The sequence below is a fragment of the Microtus pennsylvanicus genome, chromosome 12, assembly GCF_037038515.1.
Source record: "Microtus pennsylvanicus isolate mMicPen1 chromosome 12, mMicPen1.hap1, whole genome shotgun sequence".
Lineage (NCBI taxonomy): Eukaryota > Metazoa > Chordata > Mammalia > Rodentia > Cricetidae > Microtus > Microtus pennsylvanicus.
Window position 1 is genome coordinate 89,198,681 of NC_134590.1, and position 16,249 is coordinate 89,214,929.

Below are 16,249 nucleotides of genomic sequence, written 5' to 3' on the forward strand. Positions count from 1 at the left end.
TATATAAAGAACTCAAGAAATTGGTCATCAAAAGAACAAATAATCCAAAAAAAAAAAGTGGTGTACACATCTAAACAGAGAACTTTCAACAGAGGAATCTAAAATGGCTGAAAGACACTTAAGGAAATGCTCAACATCCTTAGTCCTCAGAGAAATGCAAATTAAAACAACTCTGAGATTCCATCTTACACCTGAAAGAATGGCCAAGATCAAAAACACTGAAAACTACTTATGCCTGAGAGGTTGTGGGGTAAAGGGAACACTCCTGCATTGCTGGTGGGAATGCAAGCTGGTTACAGCCCCTTTGGATGTCAGTGTGGCGATTTCTCAGAAAATTAGGAAACAACCTTCCTCAAGACTCAATAATACCACTTTTGGGTATATATCCAAAGGATGCTCAATCGTGCCACAAGGACATGTGCTCAACTATGTTCACAGCAGCTTTGTTTGTCATAGCCAGAACCTGGAAACAACCTAAATAAATGCCCTTCGACCAAAGAATGGATAAGGTAAAGGTGGTACATTTATACAATGGAGTACTACACAGCAGAAAAAAATAATGACATCTTGAAATTTGCAGGCAGATAGGTAGAGCTAGAAAACATCATTTTGAGTGAGGTAACCCAGACCCAGAAAGACAAATATCCCATGTGTTCTCTCATTAGTGGTTTTTAAACATAAAGCAAAGAAAACCAGCCCACAAATCACAATCCCACCAGACTACAATGAGGACCCTAAGAGAGACATACATAGATCTAATCTACATGGGAAGTAGAACGTAGAAAAAACAAGATCTCCTGAGTAAATTAGGAGCATGGGGACTTTGGAGTTGAAGGGGTGGGGAGAGGCAGCGAGAGGAGCAGAGAAAAATGCAGAGCTCAATAAAAAAAAATTTTAAAGTGCCTTATCAGCCAGGCAGTAGTGGTGCATGCCTTTAATCCCAGTACTCAGGAGGCAGAGGCTGGTGGATCTCTGTGAGTTCAAGACCAGCCTGGTATACAGGAGCTTGTTTCAGGACAGGCTCCAATGCCAGAGAAACCCAGTCTCAAAAAACAAACAAAAAAAAATGCCTTCTCACAGAAACAGTATTCCAGGGGTGATTGGATCCTCAATCAAGTCAATTTATTGAGAGATTCAGCATTATTTCAGGTATTACTGAGAGGAAGGAAGTTCGAGAGAAAGCGCCAAGAGAAGCATCAAGAGATTCAAAGACAGACTCCTGACAACAGGATATCTAGGCCAGGGCAGCCCTTGGGAAGAAGAAAGGATGGACTCCAATACTGCAGAAAAGGAAGATTAATTCTTGTCTTGGTAGAGTTTCTATTGCCATGAAGAAACATCATGACCACAGTTGCTCTTAATAAAGGATAGCTTTTAATTGAAGTGGCAGCTTACATTTCAGAGGTTTAGGTCATTATTGTCACGAGGAGACCTGGTGGCATGCGTGCAGACTTGGTACTGGAGAAGTAACAGGGTGTCACACACCCTGTAGGCAACAGGAAGTGATTTATCTAACTGGGTGTGGCTTGGGCATATGAGACCTCAATGCCTGCCTGCACAGTAACACACTTCCTCCAACAAAGCCATACCTCTTAATAGTGCTACTCTCACTGGGTACCAATTTCTTTCAAACCATCATATTCCACTCCCTGGCCCCCACAGGCTTGGAGTAATATCAGAATGCAAAAATGCAATCAGTCCAACTTCAAAAGTTCCCATAGTTTCATATAACAGTCTATTTATTGAAAAGTCTAAAGTGCAAAGTCTGTAAAAGCAAAAGAAAAAAGCAAATCACACACTTTTAACATACAATACATACATTACCATTCCAAAATGTAGGTGTAACATGATCGGGCCAGGCCTGCTTGTTTGTTGTGGTTTTTCTGTCCCGCCAGGTACCCCACAACTTTTTAGCCCCAAAGAAAATCACACATAGGTTTCCATAAATTATAAGCTGATTGGCCCATTAGCTCTAGCCTCTCACTGGCTAACTCTCACATCTTGATTAACCCATTTTTCTGATTTATGTTAGCCATGTGGCTCAGTACCTTTTTTTAGTGGGGCAGATCACATCCTGCTGCTTTGGTGGTCTGGCCAGGAGAGGAAAGGAATCAACTTCCTCCTTCCCAGAATTCTCCTGTTCTCATGACATCATTTTTACTTTCTGTCTGGTTTTCTCGCCTATATTTCCTACCTGGCCAATCAGCGTTTATTTATAACATGATTGACAGAATACAGACAATTCTCCCGCACAATGTAGGGAAGGGAGCATAGTGAGGAAATACTGGATCAAAGTAAGACTAAAAACCAGATGGACAAACTCCAAACTCTACAGCTCCCTGTCTGACGTCAGCTCTTCAGATCTCCAACCCCATTCAGGTCTGTTGACTGCAACACATTTCTTTCTCTTGGGCTGGCTCCACTCCCCGTTAGCAGCTCTCCTCAGCAAGTATCCCATGGCTCTGGCATCTCCAACATCTTGGGGTCTCCAAGGCAATACAGGCCTCACCTTCACAGCTTCAAGCAATGGTCTCTCTAGGCCTCCATTCAGGAACATTCAGGAACTAGCCTTGGAGGTTTGTTTTACCTTAGTCTCGGGGACAAATTCTATAACCCCTTTCTTCTATCCTTAAATTCAGAAACAAGTGGCCGAAGCTGCCAAGTTCAGCTGCCTGCTGGGGCTAGAACATGGCCCCCTCATTCATTCAATTACATCTTTCTGTCCTTCACGGCCCAAACTGGCTGTACTAAAACTGGATCTCTAGACTGGTTGAGCTCTGACTCAGAGATCCACAGCCTCTGCCTTCCCAGTACTGGGATTCAAGCTGTGCACTGCCACACTGGGCTCTCAGTTTTTCTTTAGTTCTTTTCCACAAGTTGGAAACTTAGCTGGTGGGGTCTTGCCCTGATGTCATTCATTTCTGTTTATCTCCTTGAACACAGGATTTAGTTTTATTCCACTTTTTAGTGTTCCTTTATTCCTTAATTTTTACAATTTGTAATTTACCCTATTCAGCCTGCTTCTTTTTATTATAAATCTTCATTAGAGGTACCATTAATATCAAAAAACAGAGTCTATTAGACTGTTTCGAGATTTCCTCTGATAATGTAATTAATATAAAACTCTTCACTTTTGCCTCAGGCAGACTCTTCAGACGAGGGCAAAAGTGGCCACTTTCTTCACGAAAATACCACAAGAGTGATCTCTAGGCAACATATTAAAATTCTTCTCTGAAATCTCTTGAGTGAGTCCCCTGAGGTTCAAATAACTTTCCTTAGTCACTGAGGCAAATTCCAGGCCAAAGATGCCAGGTTCTGCTGCTGACTGGTTCCTTCTTTTTAATTATATCTTCACCAACTTTCTTTTTTCGATGGTTACCTTCACTGCCTAAGCTTGGATATTCTGAAACTTGTTCTGTAGACCAGAGTGGCCTCAAAGTCAGAGAACTGCCAGTCTCTGCTTTCCAAATGCTGGTATTAAGGTGTGCAACACCACACCCAGTTCTAAGCTTTCTTTAGTTTCTTTAGACAGATTGGAAATTTAGCTGGGTGGGATCTTGCCCTGAGGTCACCACTCTCTTTATTCCATTTCTTATCTGTTTATCTCCTTGTTCAGCTCACTCCTTTACCTTATAAATCTTCATTAAAGTTTCCACTATAACCACAGGACAGAGTCTATACTAGGCTGTTTTTGAGATTTCCTCTGCCAATGGAATTAATTCAAAACTCTTCACTTTAGCCTCAGGCAGACTCTTGGAACAAGGGCAAAAAAGTAGCCCCATTCTTCACCAAAACATCACAAGAACTATCTCTAGCACTACCACATACCAAAATTCTCCTCTGCAACCCCTTGAGCAAAGCCCCACAGTTCATCAAATCACACTCAGCACCACTCTCTTCCAAGCCCCTATTAGTATGGCCCATTGAGCATCATTTAAAGAGTTTAACTGCTTTTTTAATCCTCAGCCCAAGGTCCATATTCCTTCAAACAAAGCATCATTTGGGTTGTCGAGGCAATACCCCAGGGCTGGTACCAACTGGTCTTCGCCAGGGCTTCTATTGCTGTGACAAAACACCACGACCAAAGTCAGTTGGGAAGGAAAGGGTTTGTTTGGCTTACGTTTCCACATGGCTGTTCATCACTGAAGGAAGTCAGATTTAGAAATTCAAACAGGGCAGAATCCAGGAGACAGGAGCTGATGCAGATGCCATGGATAGGTGCTGCTTACTGGCTTGCTTCCCAGGTCTTGCTCGCCCTACTTTCTCACCAACACCCCAGGCATGTCACCTCCCACCATGGTCTGGGCCCTCCCCTACTGATCACTAATTGAGAAAATGCCTTTGAGCTGGATCTCATGGGGACATTTCATTAACTGAGTGTCCTTCCTCTCTGATGACTCTCGCTTGTGTCAAATTGACATACAAAACCAGCAGTAGTATTCTTAATCTAGTCATTTAAATATTTTACATTATAACATTCACTTATTCATTTACTTGCATGCACACGTGTACATTCATATGTCATAGCACACATGTGGAGGAGATCAAAGGACAACTTGTGCAAGTCAGGGGTCAAAAAGGTCATCAGACTTGACAGCAAAGCACCTTAACTCATAAGGCCATATTGATGAAGGCCTCTTCTTCTTTTTTTTAAATCGACCATGAAGGAGGAGAAGGGGGAACCCAAAAAACAGAATACGGACTGTGACAGATGAATCTAATTGTATTTCAGAATATATCATAAACTCTCTAAGGAGGAGCAGACAAAATGATGCCCTACAAAATTTTGAAAATATTATTTTGACTATAAATGATTCATAACTGTACATAAACACTATACTGTAGTTGATAAGGGATTGGGTCTTTTGACAAGACAGAAATGAACAATTCTAAAACTATTTTAAGCATAGACTACATCAAACAATGTACTACAAATTTGCTGGAGAGAAAGGGTACATATAAGCAACAGGGTAAGCCAGAATGAATCTAGAATGTAAATCTAGATTAGACATCAGTACAGAATCAGCTAAAAGTACTAACCTAATATATACATATATAGAAATAACTATAGAGTACACACATATACACATATGGGTTATAATTCATAAATACATTTTCTAGTTCTTTCTACTGAATGAGCTGAAGATCAATCATACACCAGTGGTATTCAGTCCCTAGATCTTAGTTTTAATTGTCATTCTCCAACAAAAGAAATCAAGTAAAAATGGCTGATTCCAGCGCTGAGTCTACAAATACATAAAACTGCAGCATATTGGGGGCTGGAGAGATGGCTCAGCGGTTAAGAGCATTGGCTATTCTTCCAGAGGACCCAGGTTCAATTCCCAGCACCCACATGACAGCTAACAACTGTCTATAATTCCAGTTTCTGGGGATCTGATACCTTTACACCAATCCACATAAAATAAAGTTATATAAATTAAAATAAAAAAACTGCAGCATATTTATAGGGTCTCAAAGTAAAATAAAGTACACAAGAAAAAAAGGTCAAAAAGACATAGAAACCTATCTAGACAAAACTATTTAAAACAAAAATAATAATATTGTATAAGGTTATGACCTAAAGTACAAAATATCCCTAAATCCATATAGATACAAATGGATCGATGAATGAATGAATGAACAATGAGAAAGAACAGCTAAATTTCCCCAAACAATAATTGTTATAATTATAATTATGCTGACCTGCTCTGTCATCTGGGTACCCTGTCCCTTTATGTGTGATCAGAGCTTGTCTCTTAATCTCCCCCTTTTGGCCAAGGGAGTCTCCATTCTCTCTTCCTTCCTTATTTGTCCATTCTTCTTCTGAAGAGGCAGCCTCTGTCTCCCTTCTTCCCTCACCCCTTCCTCTCTCTATCCCGCTAGCTCCCCCCCCCCGTATATCCCTTACCTCCCAGACCCTCCCAATACCCACTTAAAAAAATTCTCCATAACCAAGCTCTCTGTGGGACATGCCAGGGTCACCAGATCTATAAATCTTTCATTGGTGCCGTGAGATTTACGATTTTAGGCAAGAGTGACCCTGGCAGGGCCCAATGCAGGTGGGAGAAGATGTGGAGGGTAGGAGATAGACAGACCTGCCATGCAGAGAGAGCTTGGGTATGAAGAGTTTATTTAGTGGGTATTGGGAGGGTATGGGAAAGAAGGGTATGAGATGATAGGGAGTGTGCGGGGAGAAAAAGAGGAGGGGACAGAGGGGGGGGAGGAGGAGGAAAGGGAGCAGAGACTGCCTTTTCTGAAGAACAGATAAAGAGAGAAGAGATGATGCAAAATCAGCTTGCCTTGGTGGAAAGGGAGATATTGGGAGTGGGTGGAGCTTGTCTCTTAAAGGGACAGGGTGCCCAGATAACAGGACAGGTCATCATAATCATAATTATAACAATAATAGCAACAAAAATTCAAGGGTTAGAGGTATAGTTCCATTGATAGGGCACTAGACTAGCATGTACAAAATCCTGGGTTCAAGCCCCAGCACCATGGAGGGAAAATAATACTTTATATAGAGATTCATCCCATCAAAGCAATGGAGCTTAATTCACATCTCTTAAATGTAAACCACCAGTAAGATTTGCATTAATACACATTCTATCAAAAGGAGACAAAACTTCTGACACAGGGTTAGGAATGTAGTTCATAGACCAAGCTCCTTTAGCACTATGCCATCCACTCTGTTAGCGAAGGGAAGAGGGGAAGCAAGCGTGTACGGAGTGGCCCAAGTGGAGGGCCCTTGGCAAGCAGGCAGTGTCAGCACGTGATGTGCCTTATGCAAACTAGGTAAAACACTGTAGAAAATTCTGTTTGGACAATGACTTGGATTAGGATTTTAATTAAAAACAAACAAATAAAAACACTATTTCAAGAAGTTAATATTCAGGGTTATAAGATTTAGAATTAGAAGAGATAGGCTACAATCTTGGCTTTGCTGGCTATAATTTGGATTACACTTTAGGCAAGCTACTTAAACTTTCTCAGGTCCAATAACCATGAAACAAGAACAAATATTTAGCTAAACTAATCTTCGTGGGATTCAGTGGAATTATGATTATACTTTGAATTCTATAAAACAATAAATACAGGTGATGTGTAATCATTTATGTACTGAAAGAGCTGAAATAAATTTAGTTAAATCTCTAAAGTAGTATTTTAAGAAGATTTGCAGTGAGATGGCCCAGTGGGTAAAAGCAGTTGCCATATAAGCTTGGTAACCTAAAGTCAATCACGGGAACCCACATAGAGGTGGAAAGAGAAAACCAAGTCCACAAAGTTGTCCACTGACATGCATGCACCATGGCATACTCACCCTCTCAAACACACATCATACAAACAGATGCAAACACGTAAATACACAAACACACTTAATGACAATGACTAAAACAAGGATTCAGCCAAGCACAAGGCTGCACAGTAGCAATTCCAACATTAGGTAGGCTAAAACAAGAGGCCAGTGAGTTCAAGACTAGCCTAGGCTATAGAGTAGACTCTAGAGAGATGGGGGAGTTTCAAAACCCAATCTAAATTTGATGGAGGAAGGTCATTGGTTAAATAAAAAGAAACTGCTTGGCTCTCATTGGTTAGGAGATAGGTGGGAGGAGTAAACAGAACAAAACGTTGGGAGGAAGAGGAAGTGAAGTCAGACTCGACAGCTCTCCTCTCCGGAGCAGACGCTTCAGAAAGACGCCATGCCCCGCTCCCGGGCAGACACACACAATGAAGCTCCGACCTAGAATCTTCCCGGTAAGACCGGTGCTCACAGATTATTAGAGATGGGTTGATTGGGATATAAGAATTAGCCAGTAAGGGCTAGAGCTAAGGGCCAAGCAGTGATTAAAGAATACAGTGTCTGTGTAATTATTTCGGGGCATAAGCTAGCCGAGCAGGCGGCTGGGGTGTTGGGGACGCAGCCCCGCCGCTCCTTATTACTACATAAATTGGTTGAAGTTCCAATAATTAATTAGTTCCCTTACATCAATTTGTGAATTTTTACCGAAGGGACCTTTTAGTTTTGTACTAACTAGGCCATCAACTATCACTCTGACTTCCTTCCTTTCCTGACAAGAGGGCTACTTGAAGAAAATGGCTCAGTTTTTAATGAATGCCTCAGCCTCCGTTCATTTTTTCATTGAAGAAAGAGTGGTTTCTGTGTCTAAAGTAAGCTTGAAAGACTTCCGAATAGACAAGCACTGTGATCACAAAGGTCTTCCATAATCCTTGTAAGTTTTTGATTTCACTTGAGAATTGGGACTCTGTGAGCTGGGCCTGTGTCAGCCATCTGTGACAAACACTCTCCAATGGCACCTCACCCTACATCTGACACAAAGTATACTTTTACTTGTAAATAATAAGCTAGCTTCTTACTTTTAACAGTAATGGTAGGAAACTATTATTTTGGGTTTTACTGACCACTAAGAGAAAAACCAAAACTACATGGTTCTTGTTAGAAATGGATTAAAAATTAAGAACAGAACCATATCTTAATAATTAAGCTAAATTTGATGAGGCCAAATCTCAAAAGTACCTATCACCAAGATGGGCCAAGCCTGTGTCAAGGAGATTACATTATCAAACTTTAGCAATGCAAAGCACATCCCTTACACCAAAGAGAATAGAGATACCATGGAAACATGGGCTCAGGTTGCTTTGTTCCAATGGAGAAGCGGTTACATGAACTTTTATAGTCACAGACCAAAAGCATATTATACATGAAGACATTTTCCAAATATATTGGTGGAAACATCGGTTATTTGGATTACAACAAGATGGAAAAGGCTGAGGTACAGGTTTTATATGCTAACTGATAACATTCTTAGCTTTGGGTTGCTGGAAACTAGCAGTCTATTATGTTAATAGACCCCAAAACTTTGTTCCCAATAGCTAAAAGGATGTTAACTGAGATACAGATATGGGGGATTGAGAGTTGGATATTATTAAAAAAGACTACAGACAGCCCTAGGTCATTTTGGCTCTTCACTTGCAACATTCCAACACTCCACAATCACAATGTGTAATCAGTCCATTGACCTCAGGGAGTCTTTAATCTTAACATGAAACCACTTCCATGTTGAAACATGTTACTGGGTACAACAAATCCATATCCCTGAGCCTCAGTCACTCATAGTCAGCTTAAAGTAAGCCATGTTGGCACTGGGGACATGGCTCAGACAGTAGAAGTGTCTGCTACACAAGCATGCAGACCAAGTCTGGAACCAAGCACTGATGTCTCCCTGTTCCCACAGCATGATCCCTTGAGCTCACTGGTCAGGCAGCCTAGCCTAATCAGTACACTCCAAGTTTTTTTTTTCTACCTCAAAAATTAAAGTGAGAGCCTAGATAGCTAGCTCAGGGTGGAGAGCACACTGCTGCTACAGATGATCTAAGTTTAGTTCCTAGTATCTACATCAGGCAGCATACCATCACCTGCAACTCCAGCGCCAGGAAACTCAATGCTTTCTTCTGGCCTCTGTAGACACTGTACTCATATGCTGGTACCCCCACACAGACACACACACAAGTCAGTCAGCTGACAATTACCTGAAACTCCAGCTTCAGGGGATCTGATACTGTCTCCAAGACTCACTGGCATCTGTGCACATGTGACATCCACTCACAGACACACATACTTACATATAAATAAAATCTTAAAAAGATTCTGAATGCTTTAACAACACACACACACACACACACACACACACACACACACACACACCGAAAAGAAAAGAAAGTTGGGTGCTGCAGTACAAACATGTAATTCCAGCACAGGAAGGCACAACAGGAAGCTCCCAGGCTGGCTATCCACTCAAGCTTAATCAGCACCTCCAAGTTTGGGGAGAAGATAACTACTTCTCATGTATGCATCTAAAAAGTTCATACTTTTTCAAATAAACTATGAAATAGATAGGTAGATAGACAGACAGACAGACAGACAGACAGGTAATAGATGGTAGGTAGATGATAGATGGATGTGAGATATATATATATATATATACACACACACACACACACACACACACATATATATGTTATGTACTTTAGATAATTTTCTTTTGATGGTGGTGGTGGTTTCTTTGGGGGTTTATCTGTTTGTCTGTCTCTTTGTTTGTTTGAGACCAGCTTATACCACATAACTCTGGCATCCTTCAAACACATAAAATCCATGCCTCTGACTCTTGAATGCTGCAATTAAGGGCATGTACCACCACAGCCTGGTTAATTTTTAAAAGACAAAAGAGGCTGAACAGTTGATTCAGCAGTTAAGAACACTGACTGCTCTTGCAGAGAAAAAGAGTTGATTCCCAGCAACCATATAGAGGCTCACAGCTGTCTAAAATTCTAGTCCCAGGAGATTCAACACCTTCTTCCAGCCTTCTCAGGCAACAGGGATACATGTGGTATTCAAATATACCTGCAGACAAAACACCCATTTGCATAAAATAAGAAAAGAGTCATTTAAAAAGACAAAAGTAAGTTGGTCATGGAAGTAGAAATTATAAAGAATTTTTTCTATATACCAGTTAAACAACAAGAAGCCTCAAAGGGATAATAGTTCAAGTGTAACATATAGGATGGTGTTTAAAGCCACCAGAACAATGAGGTCTAAGCAGCTACACCTTGTGACAAGTGTACCATTATCAGTGACCTATAAGGCAAGTATTATGGCATGGACAGCTACACTCATCCTCACTTGAAGGCAGCTCAGTGCACCTGATGTGATGGCACAGGCCTAGAATTCCAGCACCCGGGAAATGGAAAGAGAGTGAATCAGAGTGCAAGGTCCTAAATAAAGCCATGTCTCAAAAAATTAGCTAACTACTATTAATGTCTACTCTGTTAAGTGTTAGAATGATGAAACGGTAGAAAAAGAAAAAACAAGGACATCAGAATCAGACAGAAATTAGTTCAAACAAATAACCTAGTTAGTTTCTTACATAACTTACATAACTAACCTTAGATAGGTCAACTGCTCTGAATCCAAGCAAAACTTTTGGGGCTAATGTGAGAGTTAAAGTTGTGTTTTAAGTTTTAATTACTGTGCTTAAAAGATCTTGAAAAGACAATGCCTCTAAGCTGTGAGCACCCACTTGCCCAAGGACAGATAAACCTGTAAGCCCCACTTGTGCAAGGGCAGATAACTTCCTGGAATGCTGGGGGCTGTTGTTGATGTAAGATAACAAGCCCACATATTTTCACTTCTGTAAACAATATTGGTTGCCCCAACTTCACAGGATGTGCTTAGTCACTTGTAGCTGAGAGGTACTTAGGCAGGAAGTACATCAGGATGGATGTTTGCACCCGACTGGACAAAGGAAGAACGTAGCCTTCTAAGTTTTGCCTTTATAAACACTGGAACTAAAGTGATTGCCATTCCATGGGAATCCTGGGTATGAACCTGGGCAGTGTCCATCATCCTGCTCAGTATATAATAAAGTTTGCTTCAAATTTGGCTCAAAAAATGTGGTAGAAGTCTTATTCTAGCCCAGTGGGACTAACAGTGAGTTTGTGTGTCACCTCTAACAACAGATAAATGATGTGCCGAGCGTCTGGCACATGAACTACACCACAGCACTCCATCCCCAGGAGTTATCTTCCATCCCCTCTCTCCAGCACAGACTTCTTACTCAGTGGAGTGTTGTTTACACTTCACAGGCTGTCCCTGGAGAAAGAAGTCAGGCTGGCAGCACAGGCTGCTGCCCAGTACAGTCGAGGTCTTGACCATTTCGTATGCAGTAATAAAAATGTGAGCAATATCACACATCTCTTCCCATCCCACTCCTGCTTCACTTTCTCAAAAATGAAACACTCCTGCTTATTGGGTTTTTTTTATCAGTTTCTTATCTATCTTCCCTAACAATACAAGCACTATAAAGGCAGGTACTCTGGTCCATGGTGTACTGCAAAAAAGTCCAAGTAACTGGAAAACTTCTCAAAAGTAAAGACAAAGAAAAGTATTCTAAAAATAGAAAGATTGGGGGCTGGAGATATGGCTCGATGGTTAAGAGAAGATACTGCTCTTGAAGAGGACCCAGGGTTTGGTTCCTAATACCAACACAGTGGCTTACAACCATTTTTGACTCCAGTTCTAGAGGATGCAATCTCCTCTTCTGCCCAGAGAGGTCACCAGGCATGCATGTGGTGTACATACATACATACGGGCAAAACACTCACACATAAAAATATTTTCGTTTTTAAAAAGATTAGTCTGAATAGAATACTAGTAGCATTGTCCCTGTTGTTTTATTTCCTTTTCCAGACCAAAAAAAAAAAAAAAAAGAGTACATACTCTAAGTAAATTTCAAACGCTGAAATTGAAACAGCAATCTACTCTGCATCACCTAGCACAATTAATTAAAATAAAGGGCTGACATGGCACTCCAGGCCAGCCTACTCTACATAACGGAAACCAGGCTAGCCAGAGCTACACAAAAGTCAAAATTAAACAAAAGGGTTGGTGACATGGACTAGGGTACGGATGCTGGCTACCAAGCCTGCTGCCCTAAATTTAATCCCCACATGAGGGAAGAGGAGAACTGGCTTCCTCAAGTTGTCCTCTGACCTCCATAGGCACACCATGGTACATGCTACATGTATGCCCCACAAATACAAATTACATAAATAAGTATGTCAATAAATAAATGTAAAATAAGTAAATAAAGTACAAACATTTCCATATAAAAGATAATATTCATAGATGTCTAGATGGAACATGATCCAAGGCAGAAATCTTACCATCCTTAATAGGATAAGTACTTATTTTAGAATTATAGAAAAGGAAACAAATGCTATCATTTATTACCATATTTTTATTTTACTGTTTTGGCTTATATGCACAATCCCACATACCTTGCCTTCGTAAACTTTACCTGTATGAAGTAACATCTGCAAACATTCTACAGAGTTGTGATAAGCTGCTTCGTGAATTGGCATCCATCCCCTGTTATCGGCAACATCTACACTTTGACCTTTTTTGAGCAGTTTCCTTAAAATTTTAATGTTGCCTTCTCTGGCAGCAAGTCCAACTGTAGAGCATGTGCTTGAGTAAGCCTCTGTAAAATCCATCCTTTTGATTAGTCTATAAAACAAGGCAGGAAGACAGTACTAGTCAGCAAAACATCACTGAACTAAATATCAGCACATCATAGTGGGCTTGTCTTAGCATCTCCCATGGAAAATAGGAGACTCTGTCATGCCACACACAGCCTCTGCTAGAGCCCACGCCAGATGTCTCGCAAGTCAGTTCCTAGCAATATTATTTAAAATATCAAGGTAGTTTTTACTGTTCAATCTTCCCCCTCTAGAAATGTCAGATCTTTCCTATGGGCTCCCTATTTACACCACACCAAAACACAGATTAACTACCACTTGTAAATCCCGCTTTACTACACCTCCGTATCAAACAGTTAAACCCAAAAAGCCTTTTATGATAAAAAGAAAGAAATGAATTGTGTCTACTGAGAAAAGCAAGGATAAGTAGGGGTCCTCGTTTTCCTACTCTTGTTGGTCCTTTCCAGAGGGGATAAACACTCGGAGCTCAATCCTTCAAAGTGTCTCACTGAATGAATACAGCAAAGGCAACAAACAGGGCGAGCCAGCCAGCCCAACCTCATACACAAGATCCCTCCCTCATCATAGTCACCGCCCTTCAAGTTCATTTCATGTTCTCTGGCAACCAAAGTCCCACACAGATCTCGGCATAGGACTCTCACAAACCATCAGCATATGTCAGGATTCTCAGGGAAACAGCTCCTAAAAGTAAACGTCTCAGTACTATCCCCATCCCACATTTGATTTCTCCTAATGGCTGCTGGGGGAGGACGCTTGTCCGAAAATGCCAACATATCTAGTCCAATACTAATTAAAACTTTCTAGAACCATATTCTAAGTAATTTACCCAAAAAAAGTTCGAAGAAAGAGGTTAAAAACAAGCATAAAATAATTCCAGTAAACTTACACATGGTCACCTTCAAAATAAAACTGTAACAGTTGAAGTTGATTCTATACTATGCCAAAAAGCTAATACAGCTATGAATTAATATAATTAGGTAGAAAGGACCATTACAGTAAGTGAAGATATTTATAAACTAACATTCAATTGCTCAATTAGCAGTAATTTTTTAAGCACAAGCTAAATGATCAGCAGTGAGGACTATACACTCACAGATCCTATCTCAAAGTGCTTACAGCCTCACAGGAATGATAGCTATATGTGGTCCAACACAGAAAATATAAAGTGTCATGAGAGTAGAACACACTGAAAGTCCTATAGATAGAGAAGAATCTGTGTCTACTTGGTGAGGGATGTGAGCTGTGCTGTATTTAACAGGAAAGATTTCTAAATGAGACAATGGGCAGAAGAGCATCACTAGTCAGAAATGGAAAAATCAGAAACAAAAAAAGAAGGTGTATAACCAAATGAAAGGCACAATGAGGAAGACAAGCATGTCACTTTGCAAGAATGATTAAAGAAACAAAAAACAGTAGAAAAATAAGAGATAGCTTCAGGGCCAAACTGTAGGATACTGAGAGCTAACCTATGCTTTTCGGAAACATACTAACTTCTTGACAAAATAATTACAAATAAAAGAAAACAAATAACACACTAATGATTTATACATGTGTTCATTTAGATAAAAGAAAACTTATTTCTATCCTGAAAACATACATACAGGGATTCAACTTTAAAAATAAGGAACAATATTTGAGTAAAAACAGGTATGTATGAGTCCCTGTCCAACATTTACTGGTTTCCCTCTTAGCTACAGTGTTATAATAACCTGAAAAATAACAGAAATTAGTAATATCTCTCAGCTCCTCAAAGGAAAAAAGTAGTCTAGGAAAAATCTGCTGTAAGAGCAGCAGCCTCTCCACCTCTAACGGCAACTCTGACACGAACTCTTTGAAAGACACATCCTGTCACAACAACTACCCATGCGCTAGAGACTCCAGAACACTTTCAAGATAATTATGGAAATTTGGATATAGGATATTTGATGTTGCAATTTTTAATAATTTTCTAAGCTTCTAAAGACATGTATAAGAGTTCAATGTTGGGGCTGGAGGGATGGCTCAGAGGTTAAGAGCATTTCCTGCTCTTCCAAAGGTCCTGAGTTCAATTCCCAGCAACCACATGGTGGCTCATAACCACCTGTAATGGGGTCTGGTGCCATCTTCTGGCCTGCAGGCATACACACAGGCAGAATATTGCATACATAATAAATAAATAAATAAATATTTTTAAAAAAAAGAGTTCAATGTTAAGAACCTTTGCCTGGAATATATGCTTTAAAAACACCTACAGTTTAAGAGAATTGTTTTGTTTCCTTACTATTTAAGTCACTGTAACATCAGTTATGGCAACATTAGCTTGTTTTTCAATGAGATGCCAATGGAAGACATAAAACAAAACTCATTCTGGTCTTTAGGGTGCGGAGTGTGAGTGTTTATGGATGCATCACTTAATTTTCAGTGTCTGAGCAATTTAAATACATGACACATTATAATCTAAAGAATACATAGTACACAGAACAAAGGAAAACTAAGAGAACATGTTTTTCAATAGTCCAATAGTCACCTGAGATTCTACAGATTTTCCTACTAGAGCTTCTAAAATAAATTTTAATATGCCCTGCTATAGCTCTACAAGAATAAAGCTACCTGAAACAGGAGGCAAAAAAAAAAAAAACAAAAAAACAAAAAACAAACCTTAAGCATTGAATCTAGATACAAGGACCCTCCTCAACAATCCAAGTTAAGTACAGTAACAATATACATCATCCTCCAAGTTCCCCATCATCAAACAAAACAGTACCCATTCATCTGAGAAAGGGACTTTACACAGCATTGTAAAAACCAATTGTGGAGTTTAAGTAACAGGACAGCACAATTGCTCTTCTCGGAGATGCAGAGAACGTTAACTATGAACACGAGCGTTCTTGGCAATTTGATACGTAAGCAGCTTCCACTAGAATCTAGTTGCTCTTTCACAGGCATAAAACTACTGCTATAAAATTTCTGCTTCTTATACGAATTACCCTTGTGGGTTCTGCTACTCCGGTAGCTGTTATATGTGAGCAGCTAACCAATTTTCAAGTCACAACAAAATGCCTACGTACCAGGTGTGGTGCCCGTATGCGTGTCCTATAAGACAGCACCAGTCACGTCTTTTCTCTTTTACCCACTCTCTTAGGGAGGGGGGGCGGGAGGGGGGAAACAGCTCCAACCTTAGTGTCACTAGTCTCTG

General features: G+C 40.2%; 1 protein-coding gene across 14 annotated transcripts in view; it reads right to left on the bottom strand.

Annotated features, from left to right (window-relative positions):
* Asb3 (ankyrin repeat and SOCS box containing 3) overlaps positions 1 to 16,249 on the bottom strand; it is a 391,624-nt gene that overhangs the window by 360,033 nt on the left and 15,342 nt on the right. For 13 of the 14 annotated variants that reach the window (XR_012907205.1, XR_012907206.1, XR_012907204.1 and 10 more), the window contains exon 2: positions 12,873 to 13,081. Coding sequence is in view for 10 of the 14 variants with exons in the window: in XM_075942489.1 (XP_075798604.1) it covers positions 12,873 to 13,068 (196 nt within the window). In the remaining 4 variants the exon portion in view is untranslated. Of the gene's footprint in view, positions 1 to 12,872; positions 13,082 to 16,121; positions 16,207 to 16,249 lie in introns of those variants that run through there. The other variant, XM_075942488.1, reaches the window with a different exon arrangement.